The 19495-nt window shown below is 54.0% G+C and overlaps 1 protein-coding gene across 3 annotated transcripts; it reads right to left on the bottom strand.

The window, feature by feature from the left end:
• Positions 1-4249: 4249 nt before the first annotated feature.
• On the bottom strand, positions 4250-18391 carry RAPGEFL1 (Rap guanine nucleotide exchange factor like 1). 3 transcript variants are annotated; one of them, XM_027517836.1, is made up of 15 exons: positions 17852-18391; positions 14930-15008; positions 13872-14007; positions 13548-13645; positions 11478-11590; positions 11095-11262; positions 9986-10098; positions 9763-9885; positions 9057-9235; positions 8851-8941; positions 8230-8280; positions 7797-7884; positions 6919-6983; positions 6539-6593; positions 4250-6378 (listed from the first exon to the last, which is right to left on the bottom strand). In XM_027517836.1, the coding sequence occupies exons 1-15, from the start codon at positions 18369-18371 to the stop codon at positions 6323-6325; spliced, it is 1935 nt and encodes a 644-aa protein (XP_027373637.1). In that variant the 5' UTR covers positions 18372-18391; the 3' UTR covers positions 4250-6322. The 3 variants fall into 3 exon arrangements, with proteins under 3 accessions (XP_027373637.1, XP_027373634.1, XP_027373635.1); XM_027517833.1 differs by having other exon boundaries at positions 4250-6292; XM_027517834.1 differs by having other exon boundaries at positions 4250-6292; positions 9986-10083.
• Between the last annotated feature and the right edge of the window lie 1104 nt (positions 18392-19495).

Here is a 19495-nt window from a genome sequence, read left to right as displayed (position 1 = left end):
TCTAAATCCGGCATGAACATCTGGAATTTCTTGGTTCACATACTGCTGAAGCCTGGCTTGGAGAATTTTGAGCATTACTTTGCTAGCATGTGAGATGAGTGCCTGGTAGGGGAACTAAGATCTCACATGCCACATGGCGCAGCCAAATTAAAAAAAGGCGGGGCGGGGGTGGTTGGCAAGAATTGAGAAGGTTTAAATGTGTAATGGGAAAGACCCAGTAGAAAGGCAGAGAATGAAAGATTTGGGATATTCCAGTCAAATTTCTCATGCCTGGGAATAGTCCCTGTGATAGACTCAACTGTACCAGTCCCAGGCCTCTTCCATGGTGAGACGTAATCTTGGTGGCGACACCTAGTGGATTCAAAAGGCACTGCTTAAATTCTTCACTCCAAATCCCAGATCCAGAGAGCATCTATTAATACAGTGGTCTGACTGCTTCAAATTATTTCCGCCTTTTTGTTCATTGCTAAGCCAACCTCTGGAGGTGCAGCATTACTAAGTAAGTTCACCCTCTCCTACACAGCCCACAGAGCCCCAGGGCGTCATCCCCGACTTCCCGCATCCACACGTAGGCCATCCAACTCTGTGCCTGCAAGTCCTGGATCATGTCTTTTAAGAAGTTTTATTGTCACCACCCTGAACCCACAGACCATAAGTGAATCTCTTTGACTTGTTTCCTAGAGCACTTATCCTCTTGTGTCTTGTCCTCCTCTTTCGACTCCTATTTCAAATAACCTAATTTATTCATTCAGCAAATATGTATCGAGTGTCTTCTCGGTGCCAAGTACCGCTCTTGGTACTGAAGAGGAACATGACAGACTCCCGGAGCTAACATTCCGGGGGCAGGAAAATCAAATACATGAGGAAGTATAGATGATGTCAGGTAGCAATGAAAGCCTTGAAGAATATACAGGAGAATTAGGGGAGACAAAGTGGGGGGTGGTCAGGGCACTCAGGAAAGACTCAGGGAAGAGCAAAGGTAAAACCCCTGAGACAAAAATGTGTTTTAGGAATGGGAAGGCAGTCAGTGTGGCTGGAGAGGGTGAGGGAGAGAAGAGAGAGAAAGTGAGGTCAGAGAGGGGAGATTTTTGTTTTTAATCTGTGTTATCAAAAACAGAGGAGTGTTACAATCAGGATTGTTTTCATTGAAATATAACATTACAGTAAAGTGTATTAATATAAATCTCAGTGAACACACAGTCACACTGTAACCACATTCAGGTCAAGATATAGAATATCGTGTTTATGGCAGCACTATTTACAAAAGCCAAGACATGGAAGCAACCTAAAGGTCCGACAGATGAGTGGATAAAGAAGAGGTGTACATATCATATACACAATGGAATATTACTCAGTCGTAGAAAAGAATGAAAAAAAATGCTATCTGTAGCAACATGGATGGACCTGCGATTATCACAGAAAAGTAAGCCAGACAAAGACAAACCTCACATGATATCACTTATCTGTGGAATCTAAAACAAACGGCACAGATGAACTTAGTTATGGAACACAAATGGGCTCACAGACGTAGAAAACATTCTTATGGTTACCAATGGGGAAGGGGGGGAGAACAAAGAAGGAGTTTTGGATTAACAGACACACACTACTGTATATAAAATAGATAAACAAGTGTATACTGTATGGCACAAGGAACTATATTCAATAGCTTTTTTTTTTTTTTTAATTTCAATTTTTTGGCCACATCGTGCCACGTGGGAAATCTTGGTTTCCTGTCCAGGATGGAACTTATGCCTCCTGAAATGGAAGGGCGGAATCCTAACCACTGGACCACCAGGGAAGGCTCCTATATTCAATATCTTTAATAACCTATAAAGGAAGATAATCTGAAAAAGAAAATATGTATGTGTATATGTGTGTTATATACATGTATATATATAAGACTGAATCATTGTTTTGCACCTGAAACAGAACATTGTAAATGAACTGTACTTCAACTGAAAAAAAAAAGATGTAGAACATTATTATCACCACAGAGGGTTTCTTCACACCACTTCAGTACTCTCTCCCATCCCACGAGCAACCAACCACTATTTTCACTTCTCTCTCCATAATTTTGCCTGTTGTTTAACTTCTCTAAACAGAATTGTATGTGTGTAGTCCATACATCTGGCTTTGTTCACTCAATGTTATATCTATGAGATTCATTTACGCAGGTGAGTGAAAGTCGCTCAGTTGTGTCCGACTCTTTGCAAGCCCATGGACTATAGAGTCCATGGAGTTCTCCAGGCCAGAATACTGGAGTAGGTAGCCGTTCCCTTCTCCAGGGGATCTTCCCCACCCAGGGATCAAACCCAGGTCTCCCGCATTGTGGGTGGATTCTTTATCAGCTGAGCCACGAGGGAAGCCCATGAGGGGAGTAGTCATTTGTTCCTTTCTTTTGCTATGTAATATTCCATTATAAGAATATACAATCAATTTGTTCATTTACCTGTTGACGGAAGCTTGGATTTTTTCCCATTTCTTTATCATGAACAAAATGATATGATCATTATTGTATATATTCTTTGGTGGACACAGGCACTAAATTCTCTTGGGTATACATACACCTAGGAGTGGAAATGGCACCCCACTCCAGTACTCTTGCCTGGAAAATCCCATGGACGGAGGGCCTGGTGGGCTGTAGTCCATGGGGTCGAGAAGAGTCGGACATGACTGAGCGACTTCACTTTCACTTTTCACTTTCATGCATTGGAGAAGGAAATGGCAACCCACTCCCGTGTTCTTGCCTGGAGAATCCCAGGGACGGGGGAGCCTAGTGGGCTGCCATCTATGGGGTCGCACAGAGTCAGACATGACTGAAGCGACTTAGCAGCAGCAGGAGTGGAAATGCTAGGTGACAGGTACAGAGTACATTTAGTCTTAGTAGATATGACCAGACAATTTTCCAAACTGGGTGTACCAACTCACACTCCCACCAACAATTTATAAAAGTCCTAGTTTCTCTGTATCCTCGCTGATACTTGGTATCGCCACTTTCTTTAAGCTTCAATGTGTGTGTGCTAAGTTGCTTCAGTTGTGGACTCAGCAATGACCCTGTGGACTGTAGCCCGCCAGGCTCCTCTGTTCACGGGATTCTCCAGGCAAGAGTACTGGAGTAGGTTGCCATGCCCTCCTCCAGGGCATCTTCCTGACCCAGGGATCGGACCCACATCTCATTTGTCTCCTGCATTCACAGGCAGGTTCTTTACCACTAGTGCAACCTGGGAAGCCCTTCTTTAAGTTGAGCCGTACATTATCCTATTTAGGTTTGTAAAAAAGCACCCTGGTTGCAGTATGGGGAACTAACTGGTGGGGTTAGAAGCCAGTTGGAGAGAAGCAGCTGAGAGCCCAGGTAGGAGGCTAGCGCAAGCATCCAGGGAGGACATGAAAGTGGTTTGGACTGGTGGTAATGGAGAAGTGGGCCGATCAGGATTTGGTTTTGGTTGTTTTGCTGGTTTTTGTTTTTGGCAAGGCATGTGGGATCTCAGTTGCCTGATCAGACACTAAACCTATGTCCCCTGCATTGGAAGTGCAGAGTCTTAACCACTGGACCACGAGGGAAGTCCCAGGATGTGTTTTGCAATTGAAGCTGCCGGACCAGGCAGATGAGGAGTGAGGAATAAGGGAAAGGGGCATCATCAAGAGTGGAGCCCTAGATTCTTGCCTCAAAAACTTGAGTGGATGGGAAGACTATTTTCTGAGATGCAGGAGACTGAGGGAAAAACTGATGCAGGAGGGAAGGTCAACGGCTCACATGTGACTGAGTACGCAATGTTTCCTGGAGGTCAGGCTCCCATTAGAGCCAAACACTAAGCTCTAGTTGCCCCACATCTTAGTATAACTGGTAGATACTGGTTGCGTGCAGAGTGCATGCATCTGGGTAGCAGCAGAGAATGTGCACGCTGTCTGCAATGGACAGATTTGGGTTAGGGGCCCTGTTCTGCCACCTCACTCACCCTGTAACTTAGACACTTTGCTGGGACTGTCAGCTTCCATCCTCCACCTCACAGTGTTAGAATTAACCAAGATCGCATATCCATGGCACGCCTGGAACACGGAACAGCTAAAACATTCATTCTTGCAAGTCCCAGGCACTAGGCGGCGTGACTCCCGAGGCTAGCATCTTTCCCTCTCACCCAAGTTTTTCAGTCACTCCAGAACAGCCCAGCCCAGAGTCCTGATAGATGGATTCCCTCTCTCCCCTTTTGGCCCTTCCCCAGCCTCAAAGAAACAGAATGGAGAACAGCAGGAGGGTGGATTCATAGACTTTTATCGGCTTTGACTCCAGCAGGTTTCTGCAATGACAACCGAGCCTGTACAGCACACACGCTTCACTCTGGTAGAGCTATGGGGCATGGGAAGGGGTCTGGGAGGCCCGTGGGAGGCAGCAGGGCAGGGGTCAAGGCCAGAGGTGGGCAGCAGCCGAGACTGGACCAGGGGGGGCCCAGGGTTTGGTGAGGACTGTGAGCGCTGGAGTGACAAGGCTGCTGAGAGGTGTCGGGAGGAAGGGTGGCTGCAGGGACAGAAGCGCACATCAGCAGTAGCAGGGAAGAGTGGACAGACAGAGGTCACTGTCTCTAGGGATGGAGGGGGTGGGACACAGTGCCTGTGGATGTGGTGGGGTGGGGAGTCTATAGACATATTTTTGCGGCAGGAACAAGACAGACCGCAGTATAAAAGGGACTGTACAACGTAACCTATGATACACTGTTTACATATGATACAAGGCTCTTTCCCTCCGTGTGTTTTAAAAAATAAATTTACAATTCCCGAGCTTTTGGTAAAAAATATATACACTCTCAGAGCAGGAGCAGCAGCTTCTTTGGCTGGGGCTGCTGCTGCCTCTTCGGAAGGGAAAGAGGTGGTGCCAGAAAGGAGGGTGAGGCTGCGCCAGGAAACCTCACCCCGTAGCTGCCGGGAGTCTTGCACCCTCAGCCCTGGAGGCCCCTGATGGGAGAGGGAGGGGAGACTGAGAGGTAAGAGAGGCATCGCCAGGGCCCAGTTTCGCTTTTCCAGTCTCTGCCGTTCCCTGCCCCATGTCGGGGAGCAGGGAGCGGCTGCCTTGACCCAAGTACAGGGGTCCAGCCCACCCAGCTCCGATGGGAAGGACCAAGGGGGGAGTCAAGACAGGGAGGAGGATGAGACCACGTGCTGGCATCCTTGCAGAAGGGCCAAAGGGAGATGATAACGCCCTTCTTAGCAGTGAGACACCCTAAAATCAGGAGGATGGGCAGAAATCAACCCTGACTCCTGCTACCACGTCTCACCCCACTGCAATGTGGGGGGGGGGGTCCTGTAGGCAGCTTAGGCCTGTGTTTCCCTGAGCATCTTTTACCCTCTCATCAGAGCCCACCCAGGGAACTTTAGGAGGTCTGAGTGGGAGACCCGTAAGGGCTGATGGTAACCCTCCTGTCTGCTGCTGCTCCCTGCCCTCCGGAGCAGCTTCAGCCACAAGCCTGGGTGTGCAGGGCAGCGGAGGAGCTGGGCAGGGAGTGGTGGGGGTGGGGAAAGCACCCCGTACTATCCCAGGAGCAGACAAGGGTAGCACCAAACAGAAGGACCCCCTCCCCAGGACACACAGCACCTTCCCTCAAATGCCAGATGCAGTGCTACTCCTGCAAAGGGGCCACACGCGCATGTGCAAACACACACACGCACGCACGCACGCACGCAGACAGACACAAGGGCAATATCATATCTGGGGGTGCATCTAGGGGTCCCAGCCCTCACCAGGAAGAAGTCAGGGAGAAGCCAGGCAGGTGGTGGAGAGGAAGGCTGCCAACCCCTCCCACAGCTCTGCTCTGTGAGATGAGATGGGGAGGGGGGTGGGCAAAGCCTTCCTGCCTGCTTGGGTAGAGGAGATGGGAAACTCCATCTCCGGAACAGACCTGGATGGGAGGGGCCAGGGAAGGAGCTCTCTGCCCACTGCTTCCCCTGAGAGGGCAGGAACCAGCAGAGGGTGGCTCGGGCTTGAAGGAGCACGGGGGAGAGGACTTCAGCAGGAAGAACAGGCTTATGAGTCCAGGGCTCAGTCCACCCAACTCCTTCCCGTGGGGCAGGAAGTGGCTCCAGAAGAAAGCTGTCAGATGTGGGCAGGGAGTCGTGCAAAGTGCTTGAGTGCCAGGTGCCCAAGGACCCTGGTGAGGGGCCAAGCAGAACCTCAGTTCTCACTGACTGTTGGCCTCCAGCTTGTAGGAGAGCTCGAAGAGGAGGTTCTGGTTGTCGATGACCTGGAACTGGCGCACGTAGGCCTTGGTCTGCAGGTGATGTGGGGAGGCCTCCATATCAAGGCCTGGGGATGCGAGGACAGGGAGGCAGGCGGTCAGGGTGTCCTTCTTCCCCTGCACACAACCAGCCCAAGGGAAGGAAGGGTGTGGACTGGGGTGGTTGGTGGGCAGGAGGGTCCCCGGGAAGGCCGGGAGAGAATGGAGAAATGAGACGTTTAAGGAAATAAACACTGGAGCGCGGGAGTCTCCCAGAAACCCTCCTGCTCTGTCAAACCTCCACCTGTAACGCCCTCAAAACCCCGAGTACTCACAAAGGGGCTGGCTCCGGTATTTGCGGACTGTCCTCACTTTTTCGGCCACTGAATGCTGGGAGATGACAAGAACTGAGTCCCAAAAAGGGCCCAGAAAGGTGCTCCCCTCCCAAGGCTCCCCCTCCTCCACTGGACCAAAGAAGGGTGTGGCAGAGGGCCAGGTTAGGGAGAGGCAGAGCTCCCCCCGCCCCAAGCTGCCTGTCAGTTTTGCCACTCATGGGCAGGTTGCCACAGTGACACCACCAGAGAGACAGTCAGGAGTCTGCCAGGCAAGCTGGGCACCATGAGGAAAGGTGCTGTCTTCAGGCGTGTGTGTGCCAAGAGCGAGGGAGGGTACCAGGTGCCCCACTCATGGGACTAGGGTTGGCAGTGTCACTCACCAGCTTCTCAATGTTCACCAAGCCATCTACCAGGGTCTTACTTCCCTCGTGCAGGAAAGTCAGGTCTAGGGATGGGGAGAGAAGCAAAGGGGTTAGAGGGGGAGATCCACTTTTCCTGGAAGCGACCTGAGGAGACCTGTAAAACCGGTTCGCTGTTCACTTGACCCCAGAAAATCATGCAAATCAAGAGGTTCAAATCTTTGTGTTCACTTTAAGAATACTCGAGAAACTGCCCAGGCCACTAAGGGGACTACATATCCAAAAAGTCACCAAGTATCTGAAGGATATCCCTTTACAGAAGCAACGCGTGCCATCCAGTCGTTACAGTGGTGGAGCCGGTAACCAAACAGTGGGGCTGGACTCAGGGTTGGTGGTGCAAAGAGTACTGAATTTTTACTGCACATGCTCAAAAATGCAGAGAGTAATGCTGAACTTGAGGGCGGAGAGGTAGATTCCCTGGTCACTGAGCACACCCCAGTGAACAAAGCCTCCAAGATGCTGGCGGGTCTTACAGAGCTCATGGTCAGATCAACCCATATGTGAGCCCTCCCTGCCACATGGAGATGATCCTTATTGAAAAAGAACAGACTGTTCCTGAACCAGAGAGGAGGCTGCACAGAAGAAAAAGACATCCCAGAAGAAACTGAAGAAATAAAAACGTATGGCTGGAGAATAGATCACACACACACAAATGCAAATAAAAGTTAAAAAAAAAAAGGGAGAGGAGGTCCAAAGGGCCCTTCCCTTCCCCTAAACCACATTCAACCTGGGGGCTTCTCTCTATGTGGCCACACACAGAGCTGAATTGAGAGGGGATTGAGGGTCTGAAAGGGGCATGGAACATGTGGAGAGGAACATAGCTTGGAAGCGACTCTCACCTTTGAGGATCAGAGGCACGAAAGGAATCACAGGGGGTTTCATCTTGGAGATCACTTCCCGGTAGCTTTTGTGGTTCCTGCAGGGGTCCTAGGGTTCCACAGCAGAGGGAAAAAGTGACAAATAGGCCCAGTGTACCCCAAAGTTGTCCCCCTCCCCCTCCCCCAGCCCCTTCCCTACAAATATCTCCAAACAGACATGGGTGTGCTTGGGTGTCTAAGTGGGGACTTCACTGCTGTATCCTCTTCTCTGGGGAAAACAAAGCCACAACCCTCCCAGCTTCCCTCCCAGGGTGGTGGGCTGGAGGAGAGGGGTGGGAAAGGGGGCTCCCAGACACAGAAAACCTTGAAAGGGAAGCTGGAGGTGAAAGGTTTGCGGGCACTGAGTCTCTGGGGAGCCAGTCCAGTGGCAGATAAAAGAGCCAAAGCCACTCACCGTCAGGTTCTCAAATTTGCGGAACAAGTTCTTGAATTTCCCTGGCAGCTTCTGCAGGTTGAAGGAAGGAGATGTCAGATTCTGGAGCTCCTTGGGTTTCATGGGCCCTCCTTACTAATCCCCAGGTGTTAGAGTGGGAAAGGGCCGGAGTGCCTGGCAAGGGGCTGGGAAGCCTACGGGGTGGGAAAGTAGACCCAGCCTTGGGCTAGGTCTGGAGCGCTGGCAGCAGCCCAGAGGAATGATCTCTTCTGGCGAAATGGAGGACACTGCTGATGCCTGAGCCACGCACAAAGCCTCCCTGGGTGCGGGCTGAAATCCCAGAGCCCATTCTGAGACCTGGGCCGGGCTGCCTGACCCCCACCCACCACCCCGCGGTCAGGCGCGGATTCGCCTTCACTGATTTGCACAGGTACCCGGCCCTTCAGCCCTGCCCGGTGCCCCGGAGCTGTGTTCGCCAGAAGAGGGCACCTCCTTCCAGTTCTCACAAAAGCTCCCCAGAGGCGAGCAGCCGTCCCGGGAAAGATCTCTGGGGTGAGCCCAGGGATGTCAAGACTGTGTGTGGAGGCCAAGATCCCCGAGGTGGGCCGGCCCAGGTGGGAGGCGAGGAGGCGGTCATCTCACCTCCCAGGTGAGCCTCAGGCGGCTGACGGCGGCGTTGTCCAGCCCCATGACCACGGCGTAGAAGGACAGCAGATCCTGGTTCTGCTTGCAGCTGCGGGAGCGAGAGGCCGGGATCAGCCGGCGGGAGGCGGGGTGAGCGGGCGGGGAGGCGGGGTCAGTGAGGGGCGGGAGGCCAGGGCTTCCCCTCCGCTGCCGGCCGCACTCACATGGCCGCGATCTTGATGAACTTCTTGAGCAGCTGCGCGCGCTTGCCCGGGGCCTCGCAGAGCAGCACCTCGGTGGCCACCCAGTGGGTAACCTCGCTGCAGCGCTGCAGCAGCAGCTCGAGGTTGGCCGTCTCCCGGCGGCCGCGCTCCCCGTGGAACACGTAGTCCACGAACTCCAGCTGAAGCCGCAGCGGCGGAGGGGCCGCCAGGGCGTGGGATGGGGGCGGGGGGCGGGGAGATGACAGTGGGAGGCGGGGAGCCAGGACAGGCAGGAGGGCGGGGGCGGGAGGGGTGGAAAATAGAAAAAGCGGGGACAGGACAGGATGCAACGAGGGGGAGGGGAAACAACCAACATTAATAATACTCTACCATCTACCGAAAGCTTACACGCTGCCAGGCGCTTGAACCATCTGATCGACATTACTGTCGCTGCCTTTTCTTTAATAGTGAATATTTTACAAATACTAACTGTGGGTCAGGTTCTGTATAAGCGCCACTTGGATCCTGAACCACCCTGATGGGGGGCGGGGGATGGTCCTCTCTTTCTTCTTTTTTCCCCAGATACGGGGACAAAGGCTTAGAGAGGTTCTGGCGGCACATTGCCCCAGGGCATGCTGCAAGGGCGCGGAGCGTCCTAACCAGAACTTTCAGCCCAGAGCGCTGCCTCTCTGCAGGCCCCCAACCCAGCTGCAGCCTCAGTCCCCACCTCGTGCACACAGCGGAACAGCTCCCAGTGGAAGGCGGTAAGGTGGTTGGCCACGTCCTCAGGCTCCCCGCGATGGATCTCCGTGTCTCCAGGGGACACCTGGATTTCCTCAGGAAGGGGCACCTGGTGGGGCAGGCAGCGGCACAGGGGCTAGGCTTGTGAATTTCTGCCCCAGCCCCTCTCAGCCTCCGCTACCAGCCAAGGCTTATGAGGGAGTTCTTACCAGGGCCTCAAAGCTGTCTCGGGTGCAAGCAAACAGGTGGCTGTTGATGCCCAGTGTGGTGAAGACACAGTCTTCAGTAGGCTGGAGAAGGACCTTCTCTGCAGGAGAATGAGCTGCTTTGCCTTAGCATCGACCCCTGCACCCTTGCATCCCCCAGCCACTGCCCCATCCCGACGCTCCCAACCCTGCACAGATGTACTCTAGACTAACGGGACTTGTCATCACTGGCCTATGCTGTATTTAAACGACAGTTTTCAAAAAATGGGTTGTCTTGCATTTACAACCTCCTTTTGACTCCCAACATTCTTTTTAGCTCTTCTCTTATTTTATCATCCCAGTGACACTGAGAAAACAGGATTTTTTTTCTGTCTTAGAGGAAAAATAAGGCTATAACTACACTGCAGGGATTTTTGCCTTCCTACTGGGATTGGCAGAGAAAACAATGGCACCCCACTCCAGTACTCTTGCCTGGAAAATCCCATGGACAGAGGAGTCCATGGGGTCGCTGGGAGTTGGATACGACCGAACGACTTCACTTTCACTTTTCACTTTCATGCATTGGAGAAGGAAATGGCAACCCACTCCAGTGTTCTTGCCTGGAGAATCCCAGGGATGGCAGGGCCTGGTGGGCTGCCATTCATGGGGTCGCACAGAGTCGGACACGACTGAAGCGATTTAGCAGCAGCAGCACTGGGATTGGAGGCCCATCCTGTGTCTTTGGTCTCAAAAATGTAGCATCTGTAGATGCTTGAGGAGGTTAGAGGACCAGATCCCTAGATGAGTAAGGGGCAAGCACCCAGAGCAGCATCCAAGTGTCCTGGACCAGTGTGTCCCCAACTTTAATGTGCATAGATATCACCTGGGGATCTTATTAAAACACACATTCTGACTCTGCAGGTCTGGGGTAGGGGCTGAGACACTTTTTAGCAAGCTCCCAGGTGATGCTCCTGTGGCTGGTCCTAGGACCACACTTAGAGTAGCAGCCAGGGCCTAGAATTCAGCTGTTACTTCTGCCCCGGGGCATTGGGCTTGTGAGTTTCTCTCCTTGTCCCACCACTCCCCCGCCGCCCCGCCGCCCCCAGACCAGCCCAGCTCCTTCTGACCCTCACCTCCTGAGGAGGCCACAGCAACCAGGATGAGGGAATCCTCACGCCCCGCAGGCTCCTCTGAGTACTGCAACTTCTCCGTCACAGAGCCCAGGATGTCCTGCACAGATGCTGAGAGGCGGCTGCGTATGGTCACGTAAGAGTGATCAGGCATGTAGACCCGGCAGAAGACTAGACAGAGACCGGAAGTGGCTTTTCACCAGTGGGCAGAATGGCAGCATCGGCACAGCCCCCTCCTGAGCACCTCTGTTCCCCACCCCACTGCAATCTTAAATGGGCTGGCCTCTGAAAAAGATGTTGTAAAAAGGACTGGTTCTGAGACAGAAGGAAACCCCATAGAGGTCGCCGGTGATCCGGAGACCCCTCAGAGCCCCCAGAACACTCACTCTCATCAGAACCCCGGAAAGCCACGCGGGTCTGCAGACAGGAGTCTATCCGACGGAAGTGGCGGAAGAGTGGCTTCACCTGCTTGCTGGGTGGCTGGCTCTCCTCCGGGATCCTGGTGTGGACACCGCTGGGCATCAGAGAGCCCGGCCAGGCATCTTGCATGCCAGGCAGGTAGCATCAAGCAGGGATGTCAGAACCGGGTCAAGGATGCCCCAGCATCAGGTTCAGAGAGTGGTGAAGGAGGTCAGAAAACAGGACCATGGCCAGCATTGGGATGGCTGTCCGAATGACCGAATCAAATGCCACCTCCTCCCTGAATTCTTCTCTATCCATCCCACCCACCAGCAGAGGTCACCTTTTTGTCTCAGTGGCTGTAGGACATTGGGCTAATATGTGTTTACCTTCGTGTCTTATCTCTTCTACAAGATTGAGAGCTGACTGAATTTTATTTTCAACCTCCAGGCCTAGCACCCTGCCTGGTACATGGCAGGTGTAGGTCATCAGCTGTTTGCTGAATTTTACTGACAAAAACTTCACAGTCTGGGAGGGAGACAGACTTGCGTACAGCTACTTCTCACACCAGACAGGTGTTAGATGATATAATAAAGGCACAAGAAGAGTTTTGTTGGTACAGGGAGGGAGGAGGGGACAGCTACCGCCAAAAGATGCTTTCACTAAGAAGATGGCATTTGACCTGGACCTTGAAGGGCAACAGGAAGAGAAGGGGGTGGGAGGAGGGCACTCTGGGGTGGACCATATAAGTGATAGCAGGAAGTTGAGAACACACAGGTGTTCATGGAATTGGTGGGTGTATAGGGAGTGTCATGCGTAAGGGGGGATGTGGGAGATGTGGAGGGAAGGATCAGCAGAAGGCAGACAGAGAGGGGCTAGGATGCTGTTGGGGGAGGGGCATGGATATTTTGGGAACAGAAGCACAAGGTTGTCAAGTTTGAAAGATCTCTCTGGCATCAGCATAAGAAAGACACAAAACCATAAGCTAAAGGCCTGGATCAGAGGCTGCAGCCATAATCCAAGTGAGAGATACTGAAGCCTAAATGAGGGTTATGACAGTGGAATGGAGAAACTGAAAGGGCTGAAAAGATGGACAGATGGACACAGTGGTGTCTTGAAGTCAGCTCACAATGGCTCGTGAAGGCAGACTGTTAAAATTTGGAAAATTTTGCCAACTGGTTTTAAACACAGCCATTAAAAAATTAATTATAATAGATATTTGTATATAAACATATATATGTTTTATAAACTTATAGCCAAATTATTATAATACAAAAAAAGTCATTTCCTAATTGTTTCACCGTGTTCTTCTCTGTGCTCTTCAGGTTATTTGCGTCTGTTGGATTTGTATGGTGAAGATACTACATAATGACCTGCTACCACACATCTCCTCCCAACTTCACATTCAATGACGTCACGTTGGGAGCTTGAAATAAACCATGGTGAGAGAATTTACACCATGCTGCTGCTACTGCTGCTAAGTCGCTTCAGCCGTGTCCGACTCTGTGCGACCCCATAGACGGCAGCCCACCAGGCTTCCCCATCCCTGGGATTCTCCAGGCAAGAACACTGGAGTGGGTTGCCATTTCCTTCTCCAATGCATGAAAAGTGAAAAGTGAAAGTGAAGTCGCTCAGTCATGTCGGACTGTAGCGACCCCATGGACTGCAGCCACCCCATGGACTGCAGCCACCCCATGGACTGCAGCCTACCAGGCTCTTCCGTCCGTGGGATTTTCCAGGCAAAAGTATTGGAGTGGGGTGCCATTGCCTTCTCCGAATTTACACCATGGGAATCAGCAAAAGCTACAAGTCAGGGCTCTTTTTCCTGAAGTGCTGGCTGTTCAATATTTATCAGTACACCACTGGACTGACAAATAAGTGGATGGGAGAATGGACCCCCAAAATGTCTGGAGATGATGCTTTGTGCTCCTCTCCAGTAAGAGAAAGGGACTGAAATCAAGACATCTTGGAGTCCAAAGGCCAGAGGCACCCAGCCCTCTAACTGAGGAACAAGGAGGACTTCGTTCCTGGCCCCTCCCCAAGCCCATTCCCCTCACTTTAGCTCCACTGTTTCCACAAGCTGGTGCAGCCTCAGTGTGTCCTCTCGGAGGTCCTGGTAAAGGGACTCATCCTTCATAATCAGCAGGTACAGGTCCTGCAGAGACAAGGAGAAAGAAGGTGAGGGCAAGGGTCTCATCCCAGCATCACTCTCTGCAAAGGCAGGGCAGGGCCTCCATGCCTTCAAGCACAGAAGAATCCTATAAGCTAGGACTTGCTGGCCTCTTTACTTCCAGGCACCCAGCTTGAGAAGTATGGTTCCTTCAAAAGGGCCCCTTCCAGAGCAAACAGCCTGGTCACCCACCTTCTCATCCCAGGCCCACCTTGATGATGCGGCCAGCCCCCTCTTCCTCCTGCAGCAGCCCCTGGTAGGTGTCCAAGAAATGAAGGAGCATGGCTAGACAGGCCTGCTTCCGGCCCAGCCCCTCAGGGCCTTCCATGCCTCCTGCCCAAACAAAGCTGACCCCTAAGTTAAGAAAAAGCCCCGCAGGCAGACTTGAGGACACTGGGAAGGGGTATGGAAGGCAAGGCTTTGCAAGGGGAGCCAAGGCCACCCCCAAAAATTCTCTAGGTTTGGGGCCAGACAGAAAGAGGCTCTGAAGTTCCCTGGAACCAGGACCCCTCATGCCCCAGCCCAGGTTTTTGCCAGAATAGGTAGGGATGGCACCCACTTGACCACATGCAGCTCTTGCCTGTTTGAATTTCACTTGAAGAAATTCACTAGAAGCTACTCTGCCTGGACCCACCCAACCCCTGATCAGCCCACAGCCCAGAGCTCACAGCAGGCTGATAAAGGCCAATGGTGCTAACCACACACCTGACCATCTCTCCGTGTAAGGCCTGGTGTTTCAAAGAGAACCTATGATATTCTACTCACTGGCCTGCCATTTACAATTGGGTCCTAGAATAACTCGGTGAGAGGCCCTATGAATAGCCCAGTCAGTGACTTGTCTCTAGTGACCCTATGAAAGCACAGCCACGACCTGATGTTTACATCAGACCCTGTAATAACTCGCTGGGCAACCGGATGTTTAGAGCAATAATTCAGTGGGGAGACAGGCGCTCTTAATAGAATAATAACACCTTACATCCATACAGGGCTCTGCAGTCTCCAAGCACTCCTACCTCTGCTGCTAGAATGGTCTCCACAACAGCCACAGGGGCAGGTACTGTTTAGCCCCGTTTTACAGAAGGGGAAACTGAGGCCCCAGGAGGTCAGGTGATCTTCCCGAAGTTACACAGTTGGTGAGTGAAGAAACTGGGATTGAAACCCAGGTGTGCTTTCTTGGGAAGAGCTTAGCCCCTCACATCCCATGGCATGTGGGATGCAGGGAGTGGCTCCCTCCTGACCTTCCCTTTCGCAAGCTTCACAAAAGGATATTACTGGTGCAGCTCCTGCAGAAATTTCTCCGTGGGAAGGAAGAGCGAATGAGTGAGGACGATGTCATCCAGCAGGGTATCTGGAAGAGCAGTCGCCACCACTGATGTCAGAAGGGCACTTCCAGGACCTGGCTGGACGCTCACCACTCCCCCTCTCTTGCCTCGAGGGCAAATTCTCTTTAGCTGGGCTGGAGCCTCAGCCACCTGCCCAGTCATGCTCTGCACATGCCCCACCATACATACATACACACACACACACACACACACACACACACACACACACGTGAAGGTTCTGGGCAGCCGCTGCGGGGGTGGGGTTGGCAGCTGCCGAGGCAGCTGGAGGGAAGGAGGGGGCGCCCTCCGATTGCCACGCCCACTTCTCGCCAGTGTGCGTGGGTAGGGGGTCATTTAATACGCCAAGCTTGAGATCTGTCTGGTGGGGGCGGGGCGGGGAAGAGAGGTAGTCTCTACAAGTGTCTCTAGGCCAAGAGAACTAAGCACAGGTAGGGTCAGCGGCAGTGTGTGTTTGTGTGTGTATGTATGTGTGTGTATGTCCCTCCTCCCCTCCCCACTCCCTACCTAAGAGTTTTGAGTTCCAACTAGGCAGGTGAGAACCAGCCCCATTAAAAGGGAGAGGGACGACTGCCATCTCTTTGATCCCAAAGCCTTTAAATAGAAAGCTTGTGTCCTCCAGCTGCCCAGGGATGGAAGAGTTAATGATGCAAGGGTGGAGGGGAGTGGCTCCTCACACCACCCTTTCCCCCTCCACACCCCCATCTGGGCCTGGCTCAGCCAGTCAGCCAGGTACAAGGTCGCCCTGACTTGCAGCCAGCCCTGGGGTGGGGCAAGGCAGCCTGGCACACACAGACAGGCAGGGCCGCCTGGCACACACAGACAGGCAGGGCATGGGGAGGGAGCCAGGTGTCCTCATCAGAACAGGTTAGGGCCAGGTCCCCAGGTACTGCCCCAAGGCTTCTGATGGCCCTTGGGTCACCATCCCCTGGCCTCCAATTCTAGCCATGAAAATGGAGCGGGTGAATCAACATGAGATCCTCAACTTCAATGATTTCATTTCACAAATGAGAAACCAAGGCCCAGAGCTGAGAGGAACTTGCCTGGAGCTGGAGTAAGAACCCTGACTCCTGCGTTTCTGTTCTTTTCTCACTGTGCTTGAGGCAAGCAGAGTGTCGGAGTGAAGTACAGTGGGCAGCGGGGGGCTACTTTGGCTTGTTTGGGGTAGCTTGTGCAAGTCTCCTCTGCCCACACACCCTGGGAGGGAACTGAGATAGCTTAAGAATATATTGGAGAATAGAGTGGCAGGTTAAGCTTGATTCTCATCTATTCTGGAACTGCTTTGGGGTTCCCCCAAACCAGTTACTCTGGAGATCCAGCCTGCCAGTCCAGCTAATACAGTGACAGTTCAAGAGTCCTTCCTCAGGGGACACTGAGCAGCATCTGTGGCACCAGGCCCTGGCAAAAGGAGAAAGACAGTTTCTCCCTTTTTCTCTCTGCCCAGTCTTTAAAGTGAGTCAGAGAGCCCCTCCAGCCCTGATCCTCAGCCCCAGGGATGGGGATGAGGACTAGGGATGTCCCCAAACCTTCCCTCTACTCTTTATCTCACAGGAAAGATAAACAGAGCAAAGGAAGAGGACCATGGGGCAGAGTGGGGGAAATGGTGCCATAGGGGCTACAGCTTGGTGCCTGTCTCTTCCTAGGCAGGCCCTGGTCCAATGCACAGCCTCCCCAGGGAATGTGTCATAGAGACACAGTGTGTGTGCTGTAGGCGGGAAGTTATGGTTAAGAGAGCTGTGTGTGTCTGATATTTTTCTAATTAAATCCAAAAGGTGTCAGCTCCCCAGGGCAACTGCAACCTGAGCCAAGGAGAGTACCTGGGTCTTGAGAAAAATCTAGGGGAGTGGAGCCCCATTCTGCACACCTGGGTTAGGGCTCCCTGCAAAGGTCTGGGAGCAATGTGTGAAACTCACATCTGTAAGCCCTCAGCCTGGGCTCCCAATCCTCAGACCCCACTGGGTGTTAGTGAAATGCTGACAACTAGCCCTGAAGACCCTTGGATCTTTTACTTCAGCCGCTAACCAGCAATCTGGGGCCTCAGTTTCCTCAAAATCTCCTTAGCAGGGGTGCTGGTGGGGAGTGGCAAAATAGCTTCATCATTTAGGGAATAAGCCTCTCAGGGTGTGGTTATTTTTAAAGAGGCCCTGTGCTGAGGCCTGCCACCGGAAGGGCGGGAGCTGGAGAGGTTTGGACCCCCCTGAATGCTGCAGGGCCTGAGTTCTGCCCAGCCACCAGACACCTTTGAATCCACCCCAAACTAGAATGCCTCCCTCCACACATGCCCCCCTGCCCCCTTCCAAGCTGCTAGGGACAATGCATCCCTTTGCCAGAGCCTAAAGGCGGCTTGGGCCACTGTGTGCCTGTCTGGCGCTGCCCCTCCGAGTGGGCCAGCCCTCTGCTCTGGGCCTTCTAAAGAGAACCCGGGACTCCTATAAGGTCTTTTGGGGCTTGGCCACCTCTAGAGGGCTGCACTGACTGGTCTGGGCAGCTTCCATCTTAGTGTGTCAAGCTGTAATTCTCAGCCACAGAAGGAGGTAGTCAACACCGGGGACCCACAGGGTCAGGATGAAATGTCCAGGGGAGACGAAGGGAGGCTCAATGAGGAAAAGGGGTTCAGCTTCTTCTCCAGGCGTGGTTGAGGCTGCTATGCAGAGGAAGGTGGCACTGCCACTTCTCTGCTGCAGAAAGCTCTGTCCTTCCCATAGGCCCCTACCCCACTTCAATTGACCACTCAACCCCACACCAAGGCTCCCGCAAGGCGCCACCATCACTGTCCAAGGGCAAGCAAGAGGACCGGGTGGGGGATGGGGCAAACCCTATTCCGGGATGGATGAGCCAGCCCACTCCTTACCTGAAGCGGCGCTGTCCCTGGTGGCCCCTCCAGCCAGCCGCTCCAGAACCCAGTTCAGAAGATGCTCCGGCCGCTCGGGGGCGCCCAGAGGGGCCCAGGGTGGAGGAGTCAGAGGCTCGCCGGGGGACAGCTCGTCTGAGGAGTAAGAGGAAGGGGAGCGCAGGGGTCCCCCTCCCCCGAGCGGCCCGGGCCCCGGGACCTCCTCCAGCTGCAGCCAACAGGGGCCCCCGCTGCCGAGCTCTTCCGCGACCCCCGCCGGCTCTCCTCCGTCCTCCTCTGGGGGCGGCTCCAGCCCCGGCTCGGCGGGGGGCTCCCGGAGGAAAGCTGGGAGCAGCAGGCGAGACACGCTCTGACGCCGCTGCAGCGGCCGCGGTCCCCCGGCTGGACCGCCGCCCCCGCCAGGTCCCCCACCCCCTCCAGGCCCGCCGCAGCTCCCCGGACCCCCGCCGGGACCTCCCGCCACCGTTCGCCCCGCCAGCTGCGACGTCTGCTTCTTCAGAAATTTCTCCAGCGGCTTCATACCCCCCCCCCGCCCCTCTCCTCAGGGCCGCCGGGGGACCCAGGTGTCCCAGGCACGGGCGGGGGGGGCGGGGACACGATGCTCAGAGCCGGAGGGGCAGAGCTGAGGGCCGTGCCAGGCTCCGGACTAGGGGCCAGAGGTGCCCGAGGCTCGCTGGCCGGAGTCCAGTGGCCAGTGGCCGGGGGAGGTACCAGAGGGAAGGAGTGCCGGCTCTCAGTGGCCCCCCATGCCGGCTGCAGCGCACGCGGCCCGAAGGGTGGGCAGGCTGCGGGGCCGGTGCCCAAAGGCTCTGCGCTCCTGGGCCGGGCTGCGGCGGCAGAGACAGCGGGCGGAGCGCAAGGCTGTGAGGACGCGGCGGCGGCGGCGTCGGCGGCTGCGCTCCTGGCCGGGGGGAAGGTGGCAGAACTGAGACCGCACCCCCTCCTCCAGTCCCCGCCCAGTCCCCGCCCCTACCCTTCAGGGGCCCGCCCACTTGGGCCGCGCGAGGCTTGAACTTGGGCGCTGGGGCTGACCGTGAGAGAAACAGTAAGGGGCTGAATGGATTGGGTTCGGAGTAGACGCAGACATTAAAGGCAAGGGTGAGGGAGCCATTTACCAGTGGAGAGGGAGCTTCCTGGCTCGAGGCTTAGGAGGACTCTTGGTATCACTGCAAAAAATCAGGCTGCACACCTTGATGGACCTGCCTGTATTCAAGTGAGGGAGGCCTACAAAAATTGCTGATTGGGTGTCCATCACTCTCGATCTCGACTGTGCCCTCTGTTGCCATACTCAGTGGAGTATGTGGTCTTTATCTTCCTTCTGTAAAAAGGGCTGGGTAGGCCTCGAGTGAACTGGCATTGGAAGGGGGGAGGGGGAAGGGGGGGCACCACCCATCTGCCCTTTCTGGTAGGGCGCAATAGATGGTGATGGCCTGGCCTGTGAGAGGCAGGTACTGGCAGGCAGGTAGGAGCCAAGCAGAGAGCAGCAGGTTGTGGCAAGTCTAATTAGGGTGAGGAGAAGAGATGGTAGGCAGAGGGAGAGCGAGACCAGGAGCACAAGGGCACTTTCACCTACTGGCAGCAGGACGAAGCAGAGCCCTGGAGATGGGTGACAAGCTCTAGAACTGCCAACCAACACCATGAGGC

This window comes from Bos indicus x Bos taurus, chromosome 19 (genome assembly GCF_003369695.1).
Source record: "Bos indicus x Bos taurus breed Angus x Brahman F1 hybrid chromosome 19, Bos_hybrid_MaternalHap_v2.0, whole genome shotgun sequence".
Classification (NCBI taxonomy): Eukaryota; Metazoa; Chordata; class Mammalia; order Artiodactyla; family Bovidae; genus Bos; species Bos indicus x Bos taurus.
Note: the sequence above shows the minus strand (reverse complement) of the source record. Positions and strands in the feature narration are given on the sequence as shown.

Excerpts from the sequence above, each read along its gene's own strand:
- RAPGEFL1 (XM_027517833.1), bottom strand. The coding sequence starts at position 18,371 with ATGAAGCCGCTGGAGAAATTTCTGAAGAAGCAGACGTCGCAGCTGGCG. Across the intron at positions 9,886-9,985 it reads GAGACAGCTTTGAGGCCCTG|GTGCCCCTTCCTGAGGAAAT; the intron begins GTAAGAACTCCC and ends CTGCCCCACCAG. Across the intron at positions 6,594-6,918 it reads TGGTGAACATTGAGAAGCTG|CATTCAGTGGCCGAAAAAGT; the intron begins GTGAGTGACACT and ends GTCATCTCCCAG.